Source organism: Crotalus tigris, unplaced genomic scaffold (assembly GCF_016545835.1).
Source record: "Crotalus tigris isolate CLP2741 ecotype Arizona unplaced genomic scaffold, ASM1654583v1 scf7180000024343.1644824, whole genome shotgun sequence".
NCBI classification, from domain to species: domain Eukaryota; kingdom Metazoa; phylum Chordata; class Lepidosauria; order Squamata; family Viperidae; genus Crotalus; species Crotalus tigris.
This window is the reverse complement of record NW_024100513.1, coordinates 123,324-142,597: the sequence shown is the minus strand read 5'-3', so window position 1 is coordinate 142,597 and position 19,274 is coordinate 123,324. Positions and strand designations below refer to the sequence as shown.

General features: G+C 38.9%; 1 protein-coding gene across 1 annotated transcript in view; it reads left to right on the top strand.

Annotated features, from left to right (window-relative positions):
- EFNB2 (ephrin B2) overlaps positions 1 to 19,274 on the top strand; it is a 53,110-nt gene that overhangs the window by 10,352 nt on the left and 23,484 nt on the right. The window contains exon 2 of the mRNA XM_039326732.1: positions 12,915 to 13,198. Coding sequence (XP_039182666.1) covers positions 12,915 to 13,198 — 284 coding nt within the window. The remainder of the gene's footprint in view (positions 1 to 12,914; positions 13,199 to 19,274) is intronic.

The window sequence follows — 19,274 nt, the reverse complement described above, 5'->3', positions numbered from 1 at the left end:
CTCCCTTAAAGCCAACTTCTCACTGCCAGGCGCAGTGAAGAGTATTGTTGCCAATGGTGGGATTCAGCCAGTTTGCACCAGTTCGGTAGAACCGATAGCTAATTTTTTGTTACCCAGGCCCAGAACAGACTTCCGGAAGCGGCATCCACACAGAGAACTGGTTGTTCACATATATGAATCCCACCACTGATCATTGAATGCATGCTATATTTAAATTGGCTTCACCTGCCATTCTGGGCCACTTCGTATATAGATCTTCATATAAGCAACCCATCCTGGAAGTGGCTGTCTGTCTTATTCTCACAGAGTACTATGGTGTTTGAAGCAATCCTCAACTCACACTGACCTCTCTCAAAAACACTCATCTCAAGTCCAGCCCGTTTTCTAGGTAGCTGGTACGTTCACTTTTAAATTTTAAAATTCTTTATGCTTGTCTGAGTTTTTCATGTGTGAAGTTGGATTTAAAAAATCTAGTTGGAGAGTAATGTATATGTATCTTCACATTGTTGCCTTGCTGACTATCAGATGAGTTATCCAATAAGGCCACCTGTATTGGATAACTGTTTGCCATAGTGATGCCCAAAAAGTACTTGACTGGGTAAAAGTGTCATTTTAGAGTTAAGAGCATGGGGTGGGGATGAAGGAGATTCCATCTTTTTCATTTTGGTCCTCTCTCCATTTGTTTTCCTCATGCCCTCATGCTTAATTAATTTTCAGTTATATTCAAGGAACAGTCTGGCTTAACTATTCTGCACTGCTTAATCTTTGGTGCTGTTTCTGTTTTGTTTTTTTTCCTCAAAAGAATTCTAAATTTCATTGGTGAAATGAGCATGAGAAAAATCAGGTTCCTGGTGAGGACCCAAAATTCTGCAAGAGAGATTGGTTAAAAAACAGATGTAACCAGTGCTTTTTTTGTTAAAAAAAAAAAAAAAAAAAGTGCCGGAACTCACCCATGTCATACAATCCGCCTTGCCTACCCTACAAGGTTCCATCCCAAAAAGGTGCCGGAACTCCGTTCTGGGCGTTCTATGACAAAAAAAGCCCTGGATGTAACCATAATTTCTGTTTCTTTAGGATCTGCAAAATTAGTGTCACTGTCATGTTTTTCTTAAAGCATATGTTATATGCAGTGATTAGAGAAATAGATTTATGGTAATCTACTTTTGGTAATCTACTTTTAGTAATGTAGTGCTAATAACACACATTATTACAAATTAGATTTTTGCTAAAATACAGTATATCTAGAGGAAGAAGGCTTGGTGACACTTCATGAATTCTTTTAGAAACCTAGCTTGGGTGAAATAAGAATGCCCTAAATAATGGTGCAGCCCTGAGAATGTCTATACAGCAGTCCCACTGAATTTGGAGAGGTTTTCTTCAGGAAATATAGAATTATACCTCAGTTTAATCTGAAAACCATACATGAAGTATTATTCATCTGTGGTGGTGAAATTGATACTTGAGCAGAATTACTTCCTTAAATATTAAATATAATTGTTCAATTTAGGTTAAAAGTATGTTTTATAGGTGGCACATAAGTGCTGAGTCCTATTAAGTATACAGTATAATTTCAAATAAACTTTACATTGAATGCATGAAATAGCCATATGCAAGTTTTCAGTTTGATTCAGCAGTGTAGTTAGTTGTGTCACTGTCCAACACAACTATTTGGTTGTTTTTTAGTTTTAACCCTAAATCAATTTTTTGTACATCGTGGCATATTTATATTTTAACATTTACACATTTTGTGGCATTAAGTATTTTGCAGGCTTTTAAATACTTTTTACTTCTAAGTGATTGTACTTTTTTAATACAATTCACTAAACATATAGTGAATTTAGTAATTAGAGTTGAATCAGGAATTTTGACTGTTTGGAGACAAACTTTGTATGGCAATAGATTGACCTAAAAGTATTGGAAATATCTATTTCGGAAGTAACAATAGCCTATACATTTGGTTGGCTTGTTTTGGGGTGTAGTGTGATCTGTGCATGTATCTCTAATAAGAAGAATTCATGCATTGTACAAATGCATTGTACAAATTAAAAAGAAACAAACACACATAATTATGGTTTAGTATTATGTATAAAACAAGGATACATCTAAATAACATAAAATAGTTTATACTGATTCATGCATTTTAATAAGTTGTTTACTTCTATTCAAATCATGTATAATGATTTTATTTTCATTAAACAATGTAAAATTGGCATTTAAAGTTATAATTTATAACTTGGTGTTTTTCTTGTTTGGTATATAGATGTTGGACTTAGCCTGGTTGCGGGGCAAGGTGGGAGTGCACGTTCAGTTCAAAAAGAAGAATGAGTGGATTTGAATAGGGCTAGCTTTATATATAGGTATTGCCAGGGTGAAGAAATAACTAGTGTATTACATCCCAGCTTGAAAACAGCATGTTTTTGAAAGTTTCGGCATCCAGCATGTGATTTTCTTACTCAGGCAATTTTCCATCAAAGAATAATGAAACTAGAATTTCCTGTATTATAAGGTGCAGTTGTCTGACATTCCAGCCAATGACAGGGTTGTCACTACTTTTTTTGAACTTGGAGTAAAAAAAGCCACAAATATAATTAAGAGGAGCCTCAAACTTTAAACTGCCATCTTACGTTCTGACTAACAAAGGAATTTAAGAGTAAAAATCTTTGATAGCCCAGCAGTGGAAAATTATTCCTGTGTTGGTTTTGCTAGCTTTGCTTATAAGTTGCCACACCCATTAATAAAGCGAACTAGCTGGTTTTTGCTATCTTATTTCAGATTCCAATTTTTTTTTCTTTTTCATCCTTTAAAACAGAGAACATTTACCAGCACCCTACTACATACAATTCAATAAAAGTTTCCATATCAAGTAGATCTCCTCTCCACTGTAATTATGTTATAATAATAGTTGAAAAAATGATCACCTTGTTGTAACAGAAATAGTGCTGTAAAGTTTGAACACACATGCTTGCCTCTTTAATAGAGCGTCAGGCTCTTCCATTTTGTGGCAGCAGAAATGAAAACTAAATTTTATCTTTCATCACAATGAAGGTTTAGTTGCACGTTGTTAAGAGCAGTGGAATGTAATATTATTGTGACTTGTTTAGTAATTTTAAGATGACAGGGAAATATAAAGTTGCCTAGCACATACAGGGTTTATTCATGGATTCTATGAAGAGAGAATGTGTCTTCTCATTATCAGGATTGTATGTTTATAAACAGTGAGCGACAAAGGAAGATTTTTTTTTAGCTTGGAAAAGAAAAAAGAAGAAACAGAAGTATGCAGGGGTACAATATCATCATACTTAATAAAATGACTGTGTGATTGTAATTTAGAATAGTTGAACTACGTAGGACGGCATTTGAATTAGTTTATGCTACTTTATTTTTGCATGACACTGTACGAAAGGCATGGCTTGAAAAATAATTTTGAACATTTATGACCTTGCTGCAGCTATCCTGTAGTGGCCTTTGGCTCCTGCTCTTTTTCCTTGTAACCATAGCAAACCAATTTAAATGACAGTGTATTTTTCATTCCTACATCTAAAAAAGGAGGGTAATGTAAAATAGCAGAAAAGATTCCTATTGAGTGTGGATTTGCCTGTAGAAAAATAGAATGTTTGGGTTTAACCCTGCATATACTGATTCCTAAGCTGTTTGTTTAACTTGCTTTGTCATCCTAGTTGCTAACATATTCAACAACGTAAAGGCTATAAAATGAAGCTTAGGAGTTTTGTAAATCTTCTGCGCTAGTTACCTGCTCTTTCACAGGAATTCACAAAACACATTCATGCTCAGACCTGTTCTAATGTTAAAGTGCAAAAGGGGGCAGTAAAGTGCTACTCAGAAAATCCTATCTTTGCGAAGAGCCTTTTGTTAAAAAAAATGTGGATTCTCATTTTACTCTTGATTTGTTATTTCAATTACTGATTAATTTGTTATTTGGGGCAACTCTTCTCCTGCATTTAGCGGTCTTAAAAATGCCTGTGTGTTTTGTGCATGTAAAAAACTGTAAGAACCATCGTTTTAATGATAAACATTCAACTGAATTGTGATTTTGTTTTCTGTGTTGCCCAGCCCAGCATGCAATTTCCCCCACATTTTTCTTAGAAATGCTCAGATTCTTCCTTAAAGCACATTCTTAAAGTGCTTTTTCAAAGAACCTAATTCAGTAACAGCTTCCTTGCCTTCTCTATTAACAGCCTATTCCTCTGAAAACAGGGCATACTTAAAAGAGAAAGAGAGAGAACTTTGAGGCTGAGAATTGAGATCTGGAGAAGTGAATGTGGAATGAGGTTATGGGGTCAACAGTTGGACTTTTGCCAAGAGGTGCAGGCATGATTCATCCAGAAGGAGTTGGGAGTAAGCATCTGATTCTGTGTAAGCATCTGTATCTGTGTAGATGGCTTCATTCTCTCCTAATAGTTCCATAGCCATTCACAATCCATTTCTTAAAGACACAACTCTAATTTTACTATTGATGCCTTGTGTATTTCTGAAGTCTGGGTTAAATAGTATTTCAGTGGAATTAAGCTTTTTCTTGCATACTAGAGTTTCTCACTTAAGAGTTCAGTGTAGGTAGCAAGTTTCATAGCTAGACATATTAGCAGAATAACCAGAATTACAATTGCTAATTTCATATTGGACATATTATAACAAACTTAAATACCCCCCTTCTCTCTCCTCTCAAACATTTTTCACTTGGTAGATAACAAATCTTCCACATACCAGCTGCTTCCTTGTGTAATCAAACATGAATCAGTAAATGGATTAACATTTTCCTTATGTACTTATGCCATAGTTATGAAATGTTTTGAATCCTGGTTTGAATATTATATGGAGTAGGGAGGTTTCTTGTTTTACATTTTATTAATTATTCTAGGTCAGGGCTTTTCAACCTTTTCACCCATTGTACCACTTTTAGAATTATGGCAACATCCGAGTACCACCAGTCGCCTAGCAGGGTGTCAAAAATGACCAAAAAAAAAAAAAAAAAAAAAAAAAGGAAAAAAGTGATAAAATACAGGTAGTCCTTGACTTACAACAGTTCGCTTAGTGACTGTTCGAAGTTACAGTGGCACTGAAAAAAGTGCCCCCCAAGCCACAGCCTAGGAAGACAGTGCCTGGCAGTGCTCTTCCTCCTGTCCAAGGTTTTCATTGTTGTGAACATTTCTGTTGATGATTGGCAGCGGGATGGGGTGGGGGGATGTTTGGTTTTTATTCCCCCCCATCTGCTGGGTGGTTGCAGCAGGTTTTGGTCACTTCACATGACCCTGGGACACTGTGACCATCATAAATATGAATCAGTTGTCAAGCATCTGAATGTAAATCACAAGATCCTGGAGATGCTGCAACATTCCAGCTGATCGGCACTTCTTCTGGGTTCAGCAGAAGCACCAGGATCAGTACTGCTTTCCAGCTGATTCAGGTTCAGCAGAAGCCCCAGGATCAGCGCCGAGCTCCAGCTGGAGTCTGGCACTGATCCTGGCACTTCCACTGAGCCCTGACAGCCCTGCATCTCTCGCTTAAGCTTGTGCGGTGCTGTCACCAGTTCAGCTCATTCCCCTCCCCCGCTACCACTTTTCTAGGATGGTCATGTACCACCTGCCAGGTGCCATTGTACCACAGCTACTACCCGTACCACTGGTTGAAAAGCCCTGTTCTAGGTCTACAGTCTGTAATCTGACATCCCTCCCTCCCTCCGTAATGGAGATCAAGTATATTCATCTAGTGGTTAAGGCACCAGACTAAAAACTAGGAGATTGGCAAGGTGACTTTGGGCCAGTCATTCTGTCTCAGCCCACTCTATCCGGTTGTTCTTGTGGTGGGGAAAATAGGAGGAAGAAGTATTACATATGTTTGCCATATCAAGTTACTTATAAAATATTAAAAGTAGAATAAAAATCGTTGTGGCATTGTTGCTGATCCTACTTACCTTCCGCCTTTCTAAAGGACACCAGTCTTGGACCTCCTGAAGGAGGAAGATCCAGTAGCCATTGTCTGTCCTTGGCATTGCTTTGTGTCACCAGGAGTACACCCTGACCCTTGGTGGGGGGAAGGTATCCAGGGCTGCTGGCATCCCAGGCACGTCCAGAAGAAAGGGCATTTTTGACACAGATCCCCAACCTTTGCTTTGTGGGTTAAGGAGTTTCATTGTGTTCTTTTCTGAAGCGCTGTATGGTTGCAGACAATCATCACTGGAGATCTTCAAGAAAATATTGAACAGCCATTTGTCCAGGATGCAATAAGTATTTCTGCCTTGGCAAGGGGTTGGACTAGAAGACCTCCAAGATCCCTTCCAATCCTGTTACTCTGTTCTGCAATAAATTCTCCCTTAGGAACTATCAAACTGTTTATACATTTTAAAGTAATATTTTAACCTGAAGAAGATAGAGAGCTGACATTTTGCAGTGTAAAACATTTGTGTCACTGTTACAGATAATTCTCAACTTATAATAGTTCAGGGGTGTCAAACTCAATTTCATTGAGGGCCACATCAGCATTGCGGTTGCCCTTGGGGGGGCGGGGGTGTGTGGCCAGGGTAGGTGCGGCCTACTGGGTGGGCATGGATGGAGTGGGTGTGGTCTATTGGGTGGGCATGGCCAGCTCTACATCATTCGCATCAAGGGTGCCTGTGGGGGCCTGGGCAGGAGTAGGACAGATCTGAGGGTCTCTGGCAGAAAGGGGTGTGGGACCAGGACAAGTGCCAATGCATGGTCCACTGGAGGAGCCTCACCGTTCCTCTCAGGCCATGTGGGGGGGATGGATGGTGATGCGGGCACCAGAGGGCAGATGCCAGCCTGGCCCTTGAGCAGCCGCAGCACCAAGCCCAGCCCCACTTCCCCAAGGGGGTGCCCAGCTGCACTTACCTCCTCCTGAAGGCTGCTGCTGCTGTGCTTGCTCTCCTTACCCAGATTGTTCATGATGGGTACAAGGGCAAAGTCAGAGGGAGGCTCATTCCCTCTCCATGGGAGGAGACCCGGCTTTGTATCCAAAGCTTAGCAATAGGATGGGAGACCCCCAGGATAGGCCAGGAGGAGGGGGCAAGGGGATGGTGAAAGGGCAGCAGGGCAGGACTAAGGCAGGACTTCCCTCACACCCTCCCCCTCCTTTTTTCCTTCTTTCCTTTCTTCCTTCCTAAGTACAGAGTAGTGGGAAAATATTTGAGATGACAGAGGGAGAAAAACAGGCAAGAAACGCAGCTGGGGAGGTGTCACCCTTCATGAGGAATGAAAAAATGCATCCTCATGGAAGTGGCAAGCACATAGCCCTCACTTACTTCACATATCTGGCTTGGTGGGCTCTGGGGAAGGGGATGCCATGGGCAGCGTGAGAGTCAATGTTACCTGTCAATGCCACCCAGCCCCCAGCCTGCCCGGTTTCAGCAGGCAGCGAGGTGCTCTCCTCACAGTGCCGAGAGGCTGAGCCAGGCAGCGTGAATCTGAAAAGAAGCACGACGCTGTCTCAGGCAGCGGGGCGCTTTCCTCACAGCGCCGAGAGGTCGAGTCGGGTGGTGTGAAGCTCGCCAGCTTTGCACCTTGCTGCCTGCTGAAACTGGGCAGGTTGGGGACTAGGTAGCATTGCACTTCTCATCAGTTTCACGCCACCCGGCTCAGCTCTTGGCGCTGTGAGGAGAGCGCCCCGCTGCCTCCGAAACCCTTCCCTCGGAGCCCATCAAGTCGGATAAGTGAAATAGGCAAGGGCCATTTGCTGGTCATTTCCAGGCAATGGTGCATTTCTTCATTCCTCACAAAGGGTAATACCTCCCCAGCATGCACCCAGGCGATGGGGCCGACACAGCAGGGGCTGTTTTCTCACTGTTTTCAGACGGCTTTGTGAAGCTAGGACTGAATGCGTTTCAGCATAGATGTCTACCACAAAATTGCACATTGGCTCCCGGCTAGCCTGGACCAGGGCCAAGGCAGCAGGGGCCGTTCCTTCACTATTTCCAGGATGGCTTCGTGGGCCACAGGAAATCACGGGCTGCATCCGGTCCCCGGGTCTTGTGTTTGACATGTCTGTAATAGTTCATTTAGTGACCATTTGAAGTTACTTGGCACTGAAAAAAGGGACATGACTGTTTTACACACCTGTGACTGTTGCAGTTATCCCCATGGTCACATGATCAAAATTCAAATGCTTGACAACTGATTCATATTTGTGATGGTTGCAGAGTCCCAAGGTCATGTGATCCCCTTTTGCAACCTTCTGACAAGCAAAGCCAAAGGGGAAGCCAGATTCACTTACAACCATGTTACTAATGTAATTACAGTGAATCATTTAACAACTGTGACAAGAAAGGTGGTAAAATGGGGCAAAAATCACTTAACAATTGTCTCTCTTAACAACAGAAATTTTGGGCTCAGTTATGGTCATAAGTCAAGGATACCTGTATTTGCAAGAATGCCCCTGGATGTTATATAATCTTAGAGAATATAAATAGTAGATGGTTTGTTTAGAAGGGGTTTGTTTAGAAGTTAGCCATCATGATGATAAGAAGACAAAAATGGAAAGCAGAGGACTCGTTAATGTCCATGGAGTAAACCTAGAGGAAATAGTGTGTTTTTGAGACTATTTCTCCAGATGACATTTTGTGAATGAACCAGCCTTTCCCCATGGCAGACATTTTGTGAGATAACTCATAACATTCTATCACATTTCCAGATGTGTTCAACTAAGGCCCAAAAGATGTTTTGGGCTCTATAAATATTCCTGCAATTTGTAACATTTCTAAACCAAGAAAACAGATCCAAATGCAAAATTTATCTCCTCATCTCAAGTGTACACAGGAAATGGGAATGTTGGAGAAGCCTGCATGTTCGTCTGTATAATTTCCTCATCACTTGAAGAGAATGTAGTGTATAAAAAAGGATTAAGCATCACAGTGTTACAAAATGAAAGTCAGTTAAGCTTGTCTAGAAACTGTTGTCTTGTTGCAATCCTCAATAATGACATACTCCTGGAATAGCAGACCAATCCAGTCTTGTGTCAACTGTGCTTCTCTATTGATAAACCCTGTTGTGAATAGCAGCTGTGCGGATATAATTTGAAAATGTAGCATAGTTCAGGGAAGCTCATTGTTAGCAGTCTAGTTCTGGTTTACATGTTTCTCACTCAAGAGATCTTCAGCGTATTGTTTAAAGTTGTAGTCTAACAAATGAACACATGATTGTTATGATACTTTTATTTTCAGAAGAAATAATTTGTGCTCAAATTGAATAATTAAAAACTTTTTAATTAGGTTCTGCTGTTATAAAAATAAAATTCCATAGAAATATGGTAGTACTTAGAAGTATTCTATACAGGTAGTCCTTGATTTATTACCACAAGTGGAATCAGGATTTCTGTTGTAAATCATTGCTGTCATAACTCGAATCAACATGTGACCTGACTTGAGTTTGCAATCATTTTTATGATGGTCATAACTCAGATCATGCAACTACAACACTACAAATTGTCACATGACTATGGGACACTACAACTATTTGTAAATGCAAGCTGGTTCCTAAGTGCCAGAATTACAATCAAGTGACCACAGGGATAGGGCAATAGTTGTAAGTCCCAATTTAGGACTTAACTCACTTTTTTTGTGGCTATCAATTAATTCAAACCATTGTTAATAAAATGGTGATAATTTGAGGATTTTGAATATTCAACAAGATAACAAAGAAAGATAGTAAAACTAGCTATATCAAGAAGCACGGTAATGTAAACCATTGTTAAGAATGAGAGAATATATTACTTGTGTGATTGGTCCAATACCACTAATTGGTTTAGTGGTCGAGGCACCAGACTGGAAAGCAGGACATCATGAGTTCAAGCCCCCTTAGCCATGAAAGCCAGCTGGGTGACTTTGGACCAGTTACTTTCTCAGCCCAATCTACCTTACAGGATTGTTATTGTGGGGAAAATAGGAGGAGGAAAAGGTGTGTTCCTTATTTGTAAAAATAATAAAGGTGGGATACAAATAAAATAAACATATTTTGATCAAATCAGACAAATCTACAAAGTAGAACAATATTTGGAGGAATACCCCCTCTGTTGATGTCAGTATTTGGCCTTGGAACTTTAACATATGTGTAATTTCAGTGACAGAGGTTGGGAAGCAATGATGTAGACATCCAGCGAACATAAGGAGGAATGGGATTCCATCCACATTCCATAATGTGGTTCCTTGATGGTCACACTTTTAGCCTAGAGGCTCATTTTTTTTAGTATCTGATGTTTAGGAGACATAAATGTAACCAATTGCCACAGCCTCATTCCTTTTTCTCTTAAAAATCACACAAATATCACACAAATATCCCATAACAAGGAGATAAATGTTGGAGCCAAATTAAAAATAGGTTTTAGACTGTAAATACTGATATAGTATTTATTCATACAGTTTTCAAATTTAAAATGCCTTAACGTTTGATTTTTTTCAAGAAAAATAGGATATTTCAGCAAAGTAAAAATAAAACCATAGATCTCTTTCTGGAGTTCATTTATTTTTCAAATTGCTTGTCACAGTGCTGAAGTAGAGTTTTATAAAAGCTGGATATATTTAGGCGAAAGGTGCCATCAGTCTGTGTCTGTTGGCTGGAATTCTAACCATATGCAGTTCCATATTTTCTATTGTAGCAGCTACAAGTAAGGCAAATAAAAACAGATAAAGGAAGATTAAATCCATTTTGTTCAATAACTCCATCTGATTCTGTATAAAGTAATATATTCTCTCTCTGCCTCACATTTATATTCATCTTACACTTATTTGGGTTCCTCTGCTTAATTTATATGATTTCTTACTTGAATAAAAATGTGCAGTGGGAGTGAACAGTAAGTCAATTGTGGGGCCTTTTTATTTCATGCTTTTGCTGCCAGATAAGCGCAACTGCTATAGATGTACTTAGCTTATACCTGCTATAAAATGTCACACTGCACTTTTTAAAAGAGGATATGTCCTTGAAAAGTTTGGCACCACGTGTGGGCTTTAGGAAGTTTTTGATCAAGTCTAAAAACTGTGTATCTGTTTTAATTAGCTTTGAACACTGCCATCTCATGTACCTTTATCAAAACAGGTGGGGAATTTAATTGGTTATGGACTGATGAACTACTGTTCATAGTTTGCCTCCTTTGCTGAAGGATTATATAAATAGTATATAGCAGCTTTAACTGTATGTAAATACAAATTTTCAGGTTTTTATCTTTCTGATTAATGGCCAAGCTAAAATTATGACAAATCTTTGCAATAATCTGAGTTACTATAGTCTATAAAATCTGCACACCTGGATGAAATTTGTCCCTTTGAAATTTGTCCCTGCCTTGGAGATGCATGAAATAAAACAGCACTAGAGCTGCTTAGTCCATTTTGTATTTTTGATGACATGAGTGTCTGCGGTGGAGTCCTTAATATAAACTGCTGGAAATAACTATTCATTAAGAAGCCAATTTCTTCAGCAATGTTTTCTCTTCCAGTAAGATAACTACCATGAAAAATTTAGATTAGGAGTTGTTAGAGAATATTATTATTAGGGATATTCTGCACCCATAGCTCTAAAAAATATTAATAGCAACTCATACATATTAGGCAGAATGTAAAGATTGCAGTGGCCTTTTTTGCTTAAAAAGAGCACACTTATTTGGAGTTAAACCAATACTTCAAGAAGTTATTTTCATTTTAAATCTTAACCTTTGTTAGGACTCTACATTAAGTTAAACTGAGTTGCTTGACTAGTGAATAGCCAGTTTTAAATAATTTGAAATATTTCATGTGTCTGGTTGGTACAAGCTAGGAACATTTAACAAATTATTGGTGCAGTTTTAACAAAACAGAAGCTTTACTCTTTGTTTTATGTTTCAAAAAGAAAAGCCGAAACCTTCCTAAGGGATAATAAAATGGTGTAATAAAAGATGGTCAGATATATATCTGGTGTCTAGAAGCTGCAGCTGCTGTTGGTTCCCCATATGGCAGACTAGGAGAGAGATGATGCCTCTACCTCAGTGGAAATTGTTTACCATATAATATACAGAGGCTCCAAATAGTTCTATCCAATACTGGATATTGGATACTAGATCAAATGGTTCTGTTTCATCCATTTCATCCATCACCGCTTCACATGATGTGTCACGATGTATCACGACTTTTTTTGCATTGCTGGAGCTGGGCTGGGCGTGGCCTCCGCATGATGCAACCGGCCCACGGGCCAGCAGTTTGACAGCCCTGGCTTAGAACAAGCTTGAGAAGAAAATGTCTCTTTAATTATTATATTGTTGAATGAAACTTAATTTGAGTTCTTCTTAAGGTAGATTCATTAAAAGCAATAGAACTTTGTGATGGTTATGATGATTAATCATTTTGGATTTCCACTGTCCATAGTAAAGAAAACTAAAATTGGGTTTCTCATTAGTTGCATATATTGCTACGATCAATATCTGTTTTTGATCCATTGTAATTTCCACCATTAATATTCTCCCCTCTTCATCTGCATACATTTGTTTAGGGTTCATCTTTTCTTTAATATAAAGGTCTATTCCTCTTTTCTTTTGAGATGCAAGTGCGAAGTAGAGATTACCAATTTTTGGTTGTTCTAACAATTTAAAATATTGTCTCTTAATGTGTGTCTCTTGAAGACAAATTATGTCCATTTTTACTTTTTGTAATCGTGTCAAATTTTTTCTCTTTTTTGAGGGAGAATTTAGTCCATTTATATTTATTGATAAAATCCTGGTCTCCTCCATCTCTTTCAATTATATCTAGGTCTCAATCTTCTAGTCGATGTTATCTGTGGGTTTCTGTTATTGTTATTGTAGCCTGGATTGCCTTACAATTATTATTTTTATTATTATTTGTTATTTTCAGTTTGTAGGTTTATTTTTATGGGCATTATACTTACTTCTCTTTATCTAATGAATGACTTTTATCTGTTTTTTTCTTTTAGATTCCATCCTGGACAAGGATTAGTACTGTATCCAAAGATTGGAGATAAACTGGATATTATATGCCCAAAGGTGGACTCTAAGATTGGTGGTCAGTATGAATACTACAAAGTCTATATGGTTGAGAAAGACCAAGCAGACAGCTGTACTGTTAAAAAGGACAACACTCCTCTGCTCAACTGTGCCAAGCCTGATCAAGATGTTAAGTTTACCATCAAGTTTCAAGAGTTTAGCCCTAATCTCTGGGGTCTAGAATTTCAGAGAAACAAAGACTATTACATCATATGTAAGTGAACAATAACTTTGTTTCCTTTCCTTTTTCATCTTGCTGTTTCTTAATTTATTCATTGTATTCAATCAAGTAAGAAGCTTAAAGGATTTATATTGTTTTCATTCAAAGTATTTTCATGGCAGCTTATTATTAACTTCTTCCCTACTGTTTTTAGATCTTGTTTTATTTCCAGGTTTTTAGACAACTGGGGTAGGCTGAACTGGCAATGTTAGCAATGTAATTTATGAATATCTAGGTATCTTAATATAGTTTTAAACAGTATAAAGAAGAAGAAAACTCAGTTATGCTAGAAATTAAAGGGCTGTATCCCATAGGTCATCTTTCTGATCTAACACATTTTCCCTGAATCCCATTTGCAATATTAAGATATTGGATTTTTGAGATGTAATGACATATAATAATATTCAGTCAATGTTCATTCAGTGATAAATAACAATAATCCTGGTTTGTAATAGAATGACACTTTAACTTTCAGTTAAAAGAGTTCAGTGTGTTTCCTATACACACATAACATACAAGAAAAGTGATCACAAAGTGAGGTAATAGGTTTGAATAGAAAACATAAAATATCATTGGAATAAAATTTATTTGTGCTTGCATGAACACTTTTGTTTTCTACTATCAAAAAGGAGTATTATTAGCTGGCATAGCAGTGATGTCAGGAAAGAGGTGAAAGGATGGGTTGGAGAAAGCTTAGTTGCCTTATCTTGTGGGATAGGTGCTTTAAAGTTGAGTGAAAATAAAGAAGTTGGACGATCCAACTTGGACGACCATCAGCACAAGAGATGTTGTTCTTCTGTCGACAGATCATTGCTGTGTCCCAGCCAGACATGAGTGATACAGTTTCTTTATTACGAGTTAATTATCCATAGATTAAGGTAGACCTCAACTTATAATCATTTGCTTAGTGACTGTTCAAAGTTATAACAGCATTGAAAAAAGTTACTTACGACCGGTCCTCACATTTACAAAAGTTGCAACATCCCCAACGTGACGTAGTCAAAAGTTAGGTGCTTGGTAATTGGCACGTATTTATGATGGTTACAGTCTTCCAGAGTCATGTCTTCACCATTCATGATCTTCTCAGACAGCTTCCCATAAGCAAAGTCAATAGGGCGACGTCAGATTCATTTAACAAGCTTGTGATTCTCTTAACAACTTCAATGTTCCAGTTAACAATTGTGGCAAAAAAGATTGTAAAATCAGGTTTGACTCACTTAACAACTGCATTGCTTAGCAATGGAAATTCTGGTTCCAATTATGATCCTAGTTTGAGAACTACCTGTAATCCACTTATTTGGAAATAAAAGAAATGATTTTATTAGATCATTCCTATGTACATAGGCATAGTATTTATAGTATAATATTAAAAATACAATTTTTTTAAAAAACAAACAAACATTGTCTTACTTTTGAATCATCCCTGAAAAACAAAGTGCAACAAATTCCTTTTATGACATTCGTTTAAAAATTGTAAAGAACAGAATGGGACTAAAATAAGTAGTAATAAAATTAATAAATTCATCATATGTACAGTCAGTATCAATGAAATTCAAATGTGTATTGTTCAGAACAAAAATAGAATATTGAAAATATAATTTGGTGCAAATTATATGGCTGTTGTAATTTTAAATGCAAGACTTCTCAGTGCCTACGACTTCTGAGAAAGAAGCAAATCAATATATTTTGTATTACTAGAATAAAAAGTACAGAATTGAAATTGGAGATAGTAGCCAGTACTCCTTATGAAAATGTATACTATAACAGATCCCTCTGTGCTCAAATAGATGTTATGAAATATATCAGTTATTTAATGCTTTGGGGATTAATTTTCAATAGTAGGTCAACTGTGACATAAATGGTACCATTTTAATTATGACTTGAGAGTTATGGACAAATGGAACTTATGGAAAACTGTCAGCTTTGTCATATCTGTGTCAGTAATATTCTAAATAAATCCATAAATAGGACTCATTTTCTTCATTTTTGTATAATTATTTCATTATGGTAATACAGTATAATAATTACATTTCCGGGAGGATTATAGCATTCTTTGAGGTTTAGAGAATTATCATCTTTCAGCCTGGTGCCTTGGAAGTGGTATCAGACTTACTCTAATAGCTTAGGGAGGAAAAATTGATAGGATCTTACGGTGGATGGTGCCTTCAAGATCTAATTTCTGATCACAGGTCAGTGTACAATTCCCTGAAAACCCCCCTCAAAAATCTATTTTATTTCATAAAAATCTGACCATAGGTTGATTCTTTGTTTCACACTAATTTTTAAATAAAAGTAGTTTTTAAATTTGCCTATAAATCATATCAAAAGCCTGAGTTCAGATGCAAGAATCAAATACCTGCATGTGAACAAAGTTAAGTAAAAGTCTGAAGAAAAGTAGCCAAATTCTATCTTTCTTACCTCGTGGTCATTCTTGAAGAAAGATAATATAGCACAAAACAGAAAAGAAGAGACATAGGGTAAATCACAGAGTGAATAAGAATAAAAGTGCAAAGAATAGATTGCATTTCTACCATTTGCAACTTTGCTAAGTAGAAATCTGTACAATAGTAGACTTACAGAGTCTATCTTGATTACTGTAACAAAGTCTCCTGAGGTATAGTTAACTTAATTTGCAGCTCTGTGTATTTTTATTGGGAATCCAATTTGATTCCTTCCAAGTAGCTTTATAGGGAACCATATTCAGATATTAATAACTATTGAAAGTATATCTCAATAATAACACTTGATAAGATACACTCTCTCCAGTTAATAATTCTTTCATGAAGGCTCTTGTAATTCATTTTCGTCACCAACCTTTTGGCAATAGAAAACAAATATAGGATTTAATCTTGGTTCTTGAACTGACCATAAGCTAAGACTTTCTCCTTGTCTTCAACTTTACTTTTTTTCTTTTTTTAACCAGTCAGGATTTTAAAACTTTGACAACTTTTAACCTACTGGTAGAAGTGGTAAGTAACTTTGAAACTGTTCACCTCTCAGTAAATGGCTCACAATATGATTGTTAGCCACCTGGATGGTAAAATGGGTGGCAAACACATACACATAAATAGATAAAGTAACTTTCAAGCACAAATGAGAATAGTGAACTAGATTCAATTACAGCAATTAATTAATCCTTGGTTAACAATCATTTGTTCAGCAACTGTTCTAATGCTGTCTTCTTCCTGGCTGCACCAACCTCTTTCCAGAGGCCACACACACCATTTTGTGATTATTTGGAAGGCTTCTGGGGTCTACCTTTCTTCAAATTGACTGTTCTCCAAATTTTTGCCTTCCAAAGCATCAGGAGAATGGCACATGTGAAGGAAGAAGGTGTATACATGGGGCCAACAGTTGCTGGGGGCAGCAGGGCCTGCAGAGTGCAAGGTGTTAGGGACTTTGCACTGGTATGGCTGGCTGCAGCCCAGGCCTTGAGGTGGCATTCCTCAGCAGTGGCGGCGCCACCAGTGCCATCCAAATAAGGAGGAAATATTATTGTGCACTGAAGTTGCAGTCCAGGGATGGCAGCACTTGGCTGATAGTGCTGAAGGCACAGGCCTCTATTTAGGCTCCAGTGCCATCGGTTTTACCACTGTGCAGTACTGCTGTGCAGGGTGGCCAAAAGAGTAGAGATGAAGGGAAGATAGGTAAACTGAAGAAACAAGAATTGCCTTATTGAGACTTGAGATGGGGAAGGACCAAGCTGGGAATGGCTTGGATCAGGATCCCTTTTCTAACAACTGGTGGAGTTTGATTATAATTCAGCTTTCATCCAGACAAGTTTCCTGTGAATAAATACGCATGCAAATAATTTTATAGGTTATAAAAATATATTTCTCACATTAATATAAATCAGCACAATAATATTTCCTCCTTATTTGGATGTTTCCATGTAGTTTCACTTTTGACTGTTTTACAGAAGTTGTTACTCTGTTGGATTTTCTGGTTGATATTCCCAGATGTGCCTTAAATGGATAAAACTCCATCTGTTTGACTCTAAGAGTGAATGAAAAGTAGTTCAACCTGTTCCTGACTTTAAAAATATAATCTCCCACATAAAAATTATATTCAACAGAATAATTTTAAAACCAAAATTTTACTACATATTTACAGACAACAGTATTAGCAAAAGGAACACTTCCATGCCCTAACTCTAGCTATTTATGATATTCTTGTTTTTATAGGCTGCCATCAATTTTTTTTTAAAGCAATAGCTTTTAAAATTATAAACTCTGGATTTTGAGGACATGACCTTTTATTGTAATATATAAATATTTATAAAGAATATTATATTGCACAACTATAGGCAAAATATGATCTTTACATTCTCTCTTTTGCCTTAAGTCAATGATGGCGAACCTTTTAGACACTGAGTGCCCAAACCGCAATCCGAAACCCACTTATTTATTGCAAAGTGCCAGGGCCACATCAGCATTGTGGTGCCCTCTGGGGGGAGGGGGTGAAGGGGTGTGGCCCACTGGGTGGGTGTGACTGCAGTGGTCACAGCAGACAGGGTTGGCGTGGTTATGGTAGGCGTGGCCACCTTGATGTTGCTCATGGTGGGGAAGCCTGTGGGTTCCGGGCAGGGTTGGAGGAGATCCAGGGGGTCTCTGGTGGGTGTGATGGTGGTTCAGGAGGCTCATCCTACGGGGTGAGGCAGGGGGCAGGGTGGGGGTGCCATTGCTGCAGAGCGAGGCAGGGGCCGGGGCGGCTGCTGCCTGACACTATCAGCCTCTACACACAGAGGCCAGTGAGCGCATTGGGGCCAACGGTGTCTGTCAGCAGCCACAGCCTGCTGGCCCCTCAACTGGTGCACTCTGGGGCTCCGCAGTCTGCTGCCAATACCGGGCCAGCCCTCCAGCAGGCAAAGTAGGGGAAGGGGGAGACACATGATGCAGACCGCTGGACACACCTACTCCGTCCCATCTGTTTTTGCTTGTGGTTGGAGAGCAGGTCACTGCTGGTCATCTTGGCCCCCTCTAAGATCTTGCCCTTGGCCCGCGCATGGAGCCTGTTCCCCTTGTGCACCCGTTGCACCTTGCCCCTGCCTCAGGCCGTTGTAGTGGCCTAATGGACTTGCATGAGCTGCTGGCTGCGGCAGCGCACATGCCCACAGAGAGGGCTCTGAGTGCCGCCCCTGGCACCCGTGCTATAGGTTCGCCACCACTGCCTTAAGTTATATTACACATACAGAAATCACTTTCAACTTTTTGGTTTAATGGAAAAGATTTAGAAAAAAAATGGGACTTGTATGTTATATATGTTAATGGAAACAAGATTACTTTATGCACAAAAATGGAAGGACACTTTGATTCCCACAATGAATTAATGGCTGCAAAAGTTGAGTTAGCAGAAATGGACAAATTGACTTCTCTGATTAAAGAAAAGAATACAATTAACTTTGTTGCTACTTGGAAACTGCTTTTGGACTTTGTGCTTGAGGTGGAAAAAAATGAAAATTTTGGATTTTGCCGATATAAGTTTATTGTTATAGAAATAGCTAGTTTATATTATTATATAAAAGTAAAACACTGAAGTTTTATGCTATTATTTTATTCTACTGCACCAAAAGGAATCATAAGTCAGTGCCTTTTCTTTCTTTTTTCCCCCTTTGCCCTACACCAGTGGTGGTGAACCTATTGTACGGGTGCCAGAGGCGGCACTCAGAGCCCTCTCTGTGGGCATGAGTGCTGCTGCCGCCAGCAGCTCATGCAGGTCCATTAGGCCACTACAGCGGCCCAAGGCAGGGCCAAGATGCGTCGGGTGCATGAGGGGAACAGGCTCCATGCGTGGACCAAGGGCAAGAATTGCGAGGTGACCAGCAGTAACCTGCTCTCCAACCACAAGCAAAAACAGATGGGATGGAGTAGGTTGTCCAGTGGTCTGCATCACGTGTCTCTCCCTCCCCTACTCTGCCTACTAGAGGGCTGGCCTGGTATTGGCAGCAGACTGCAAAGCCCCAGAGTGCACCAGTTGAGGGGTTGGCAGGCTATGGCTGCTGACAGACACCGTTGGGCCCCATGCACTCGCTGGCCTCTGTGTGTAGAGGCTGATATTGTCAGGCAGCAGC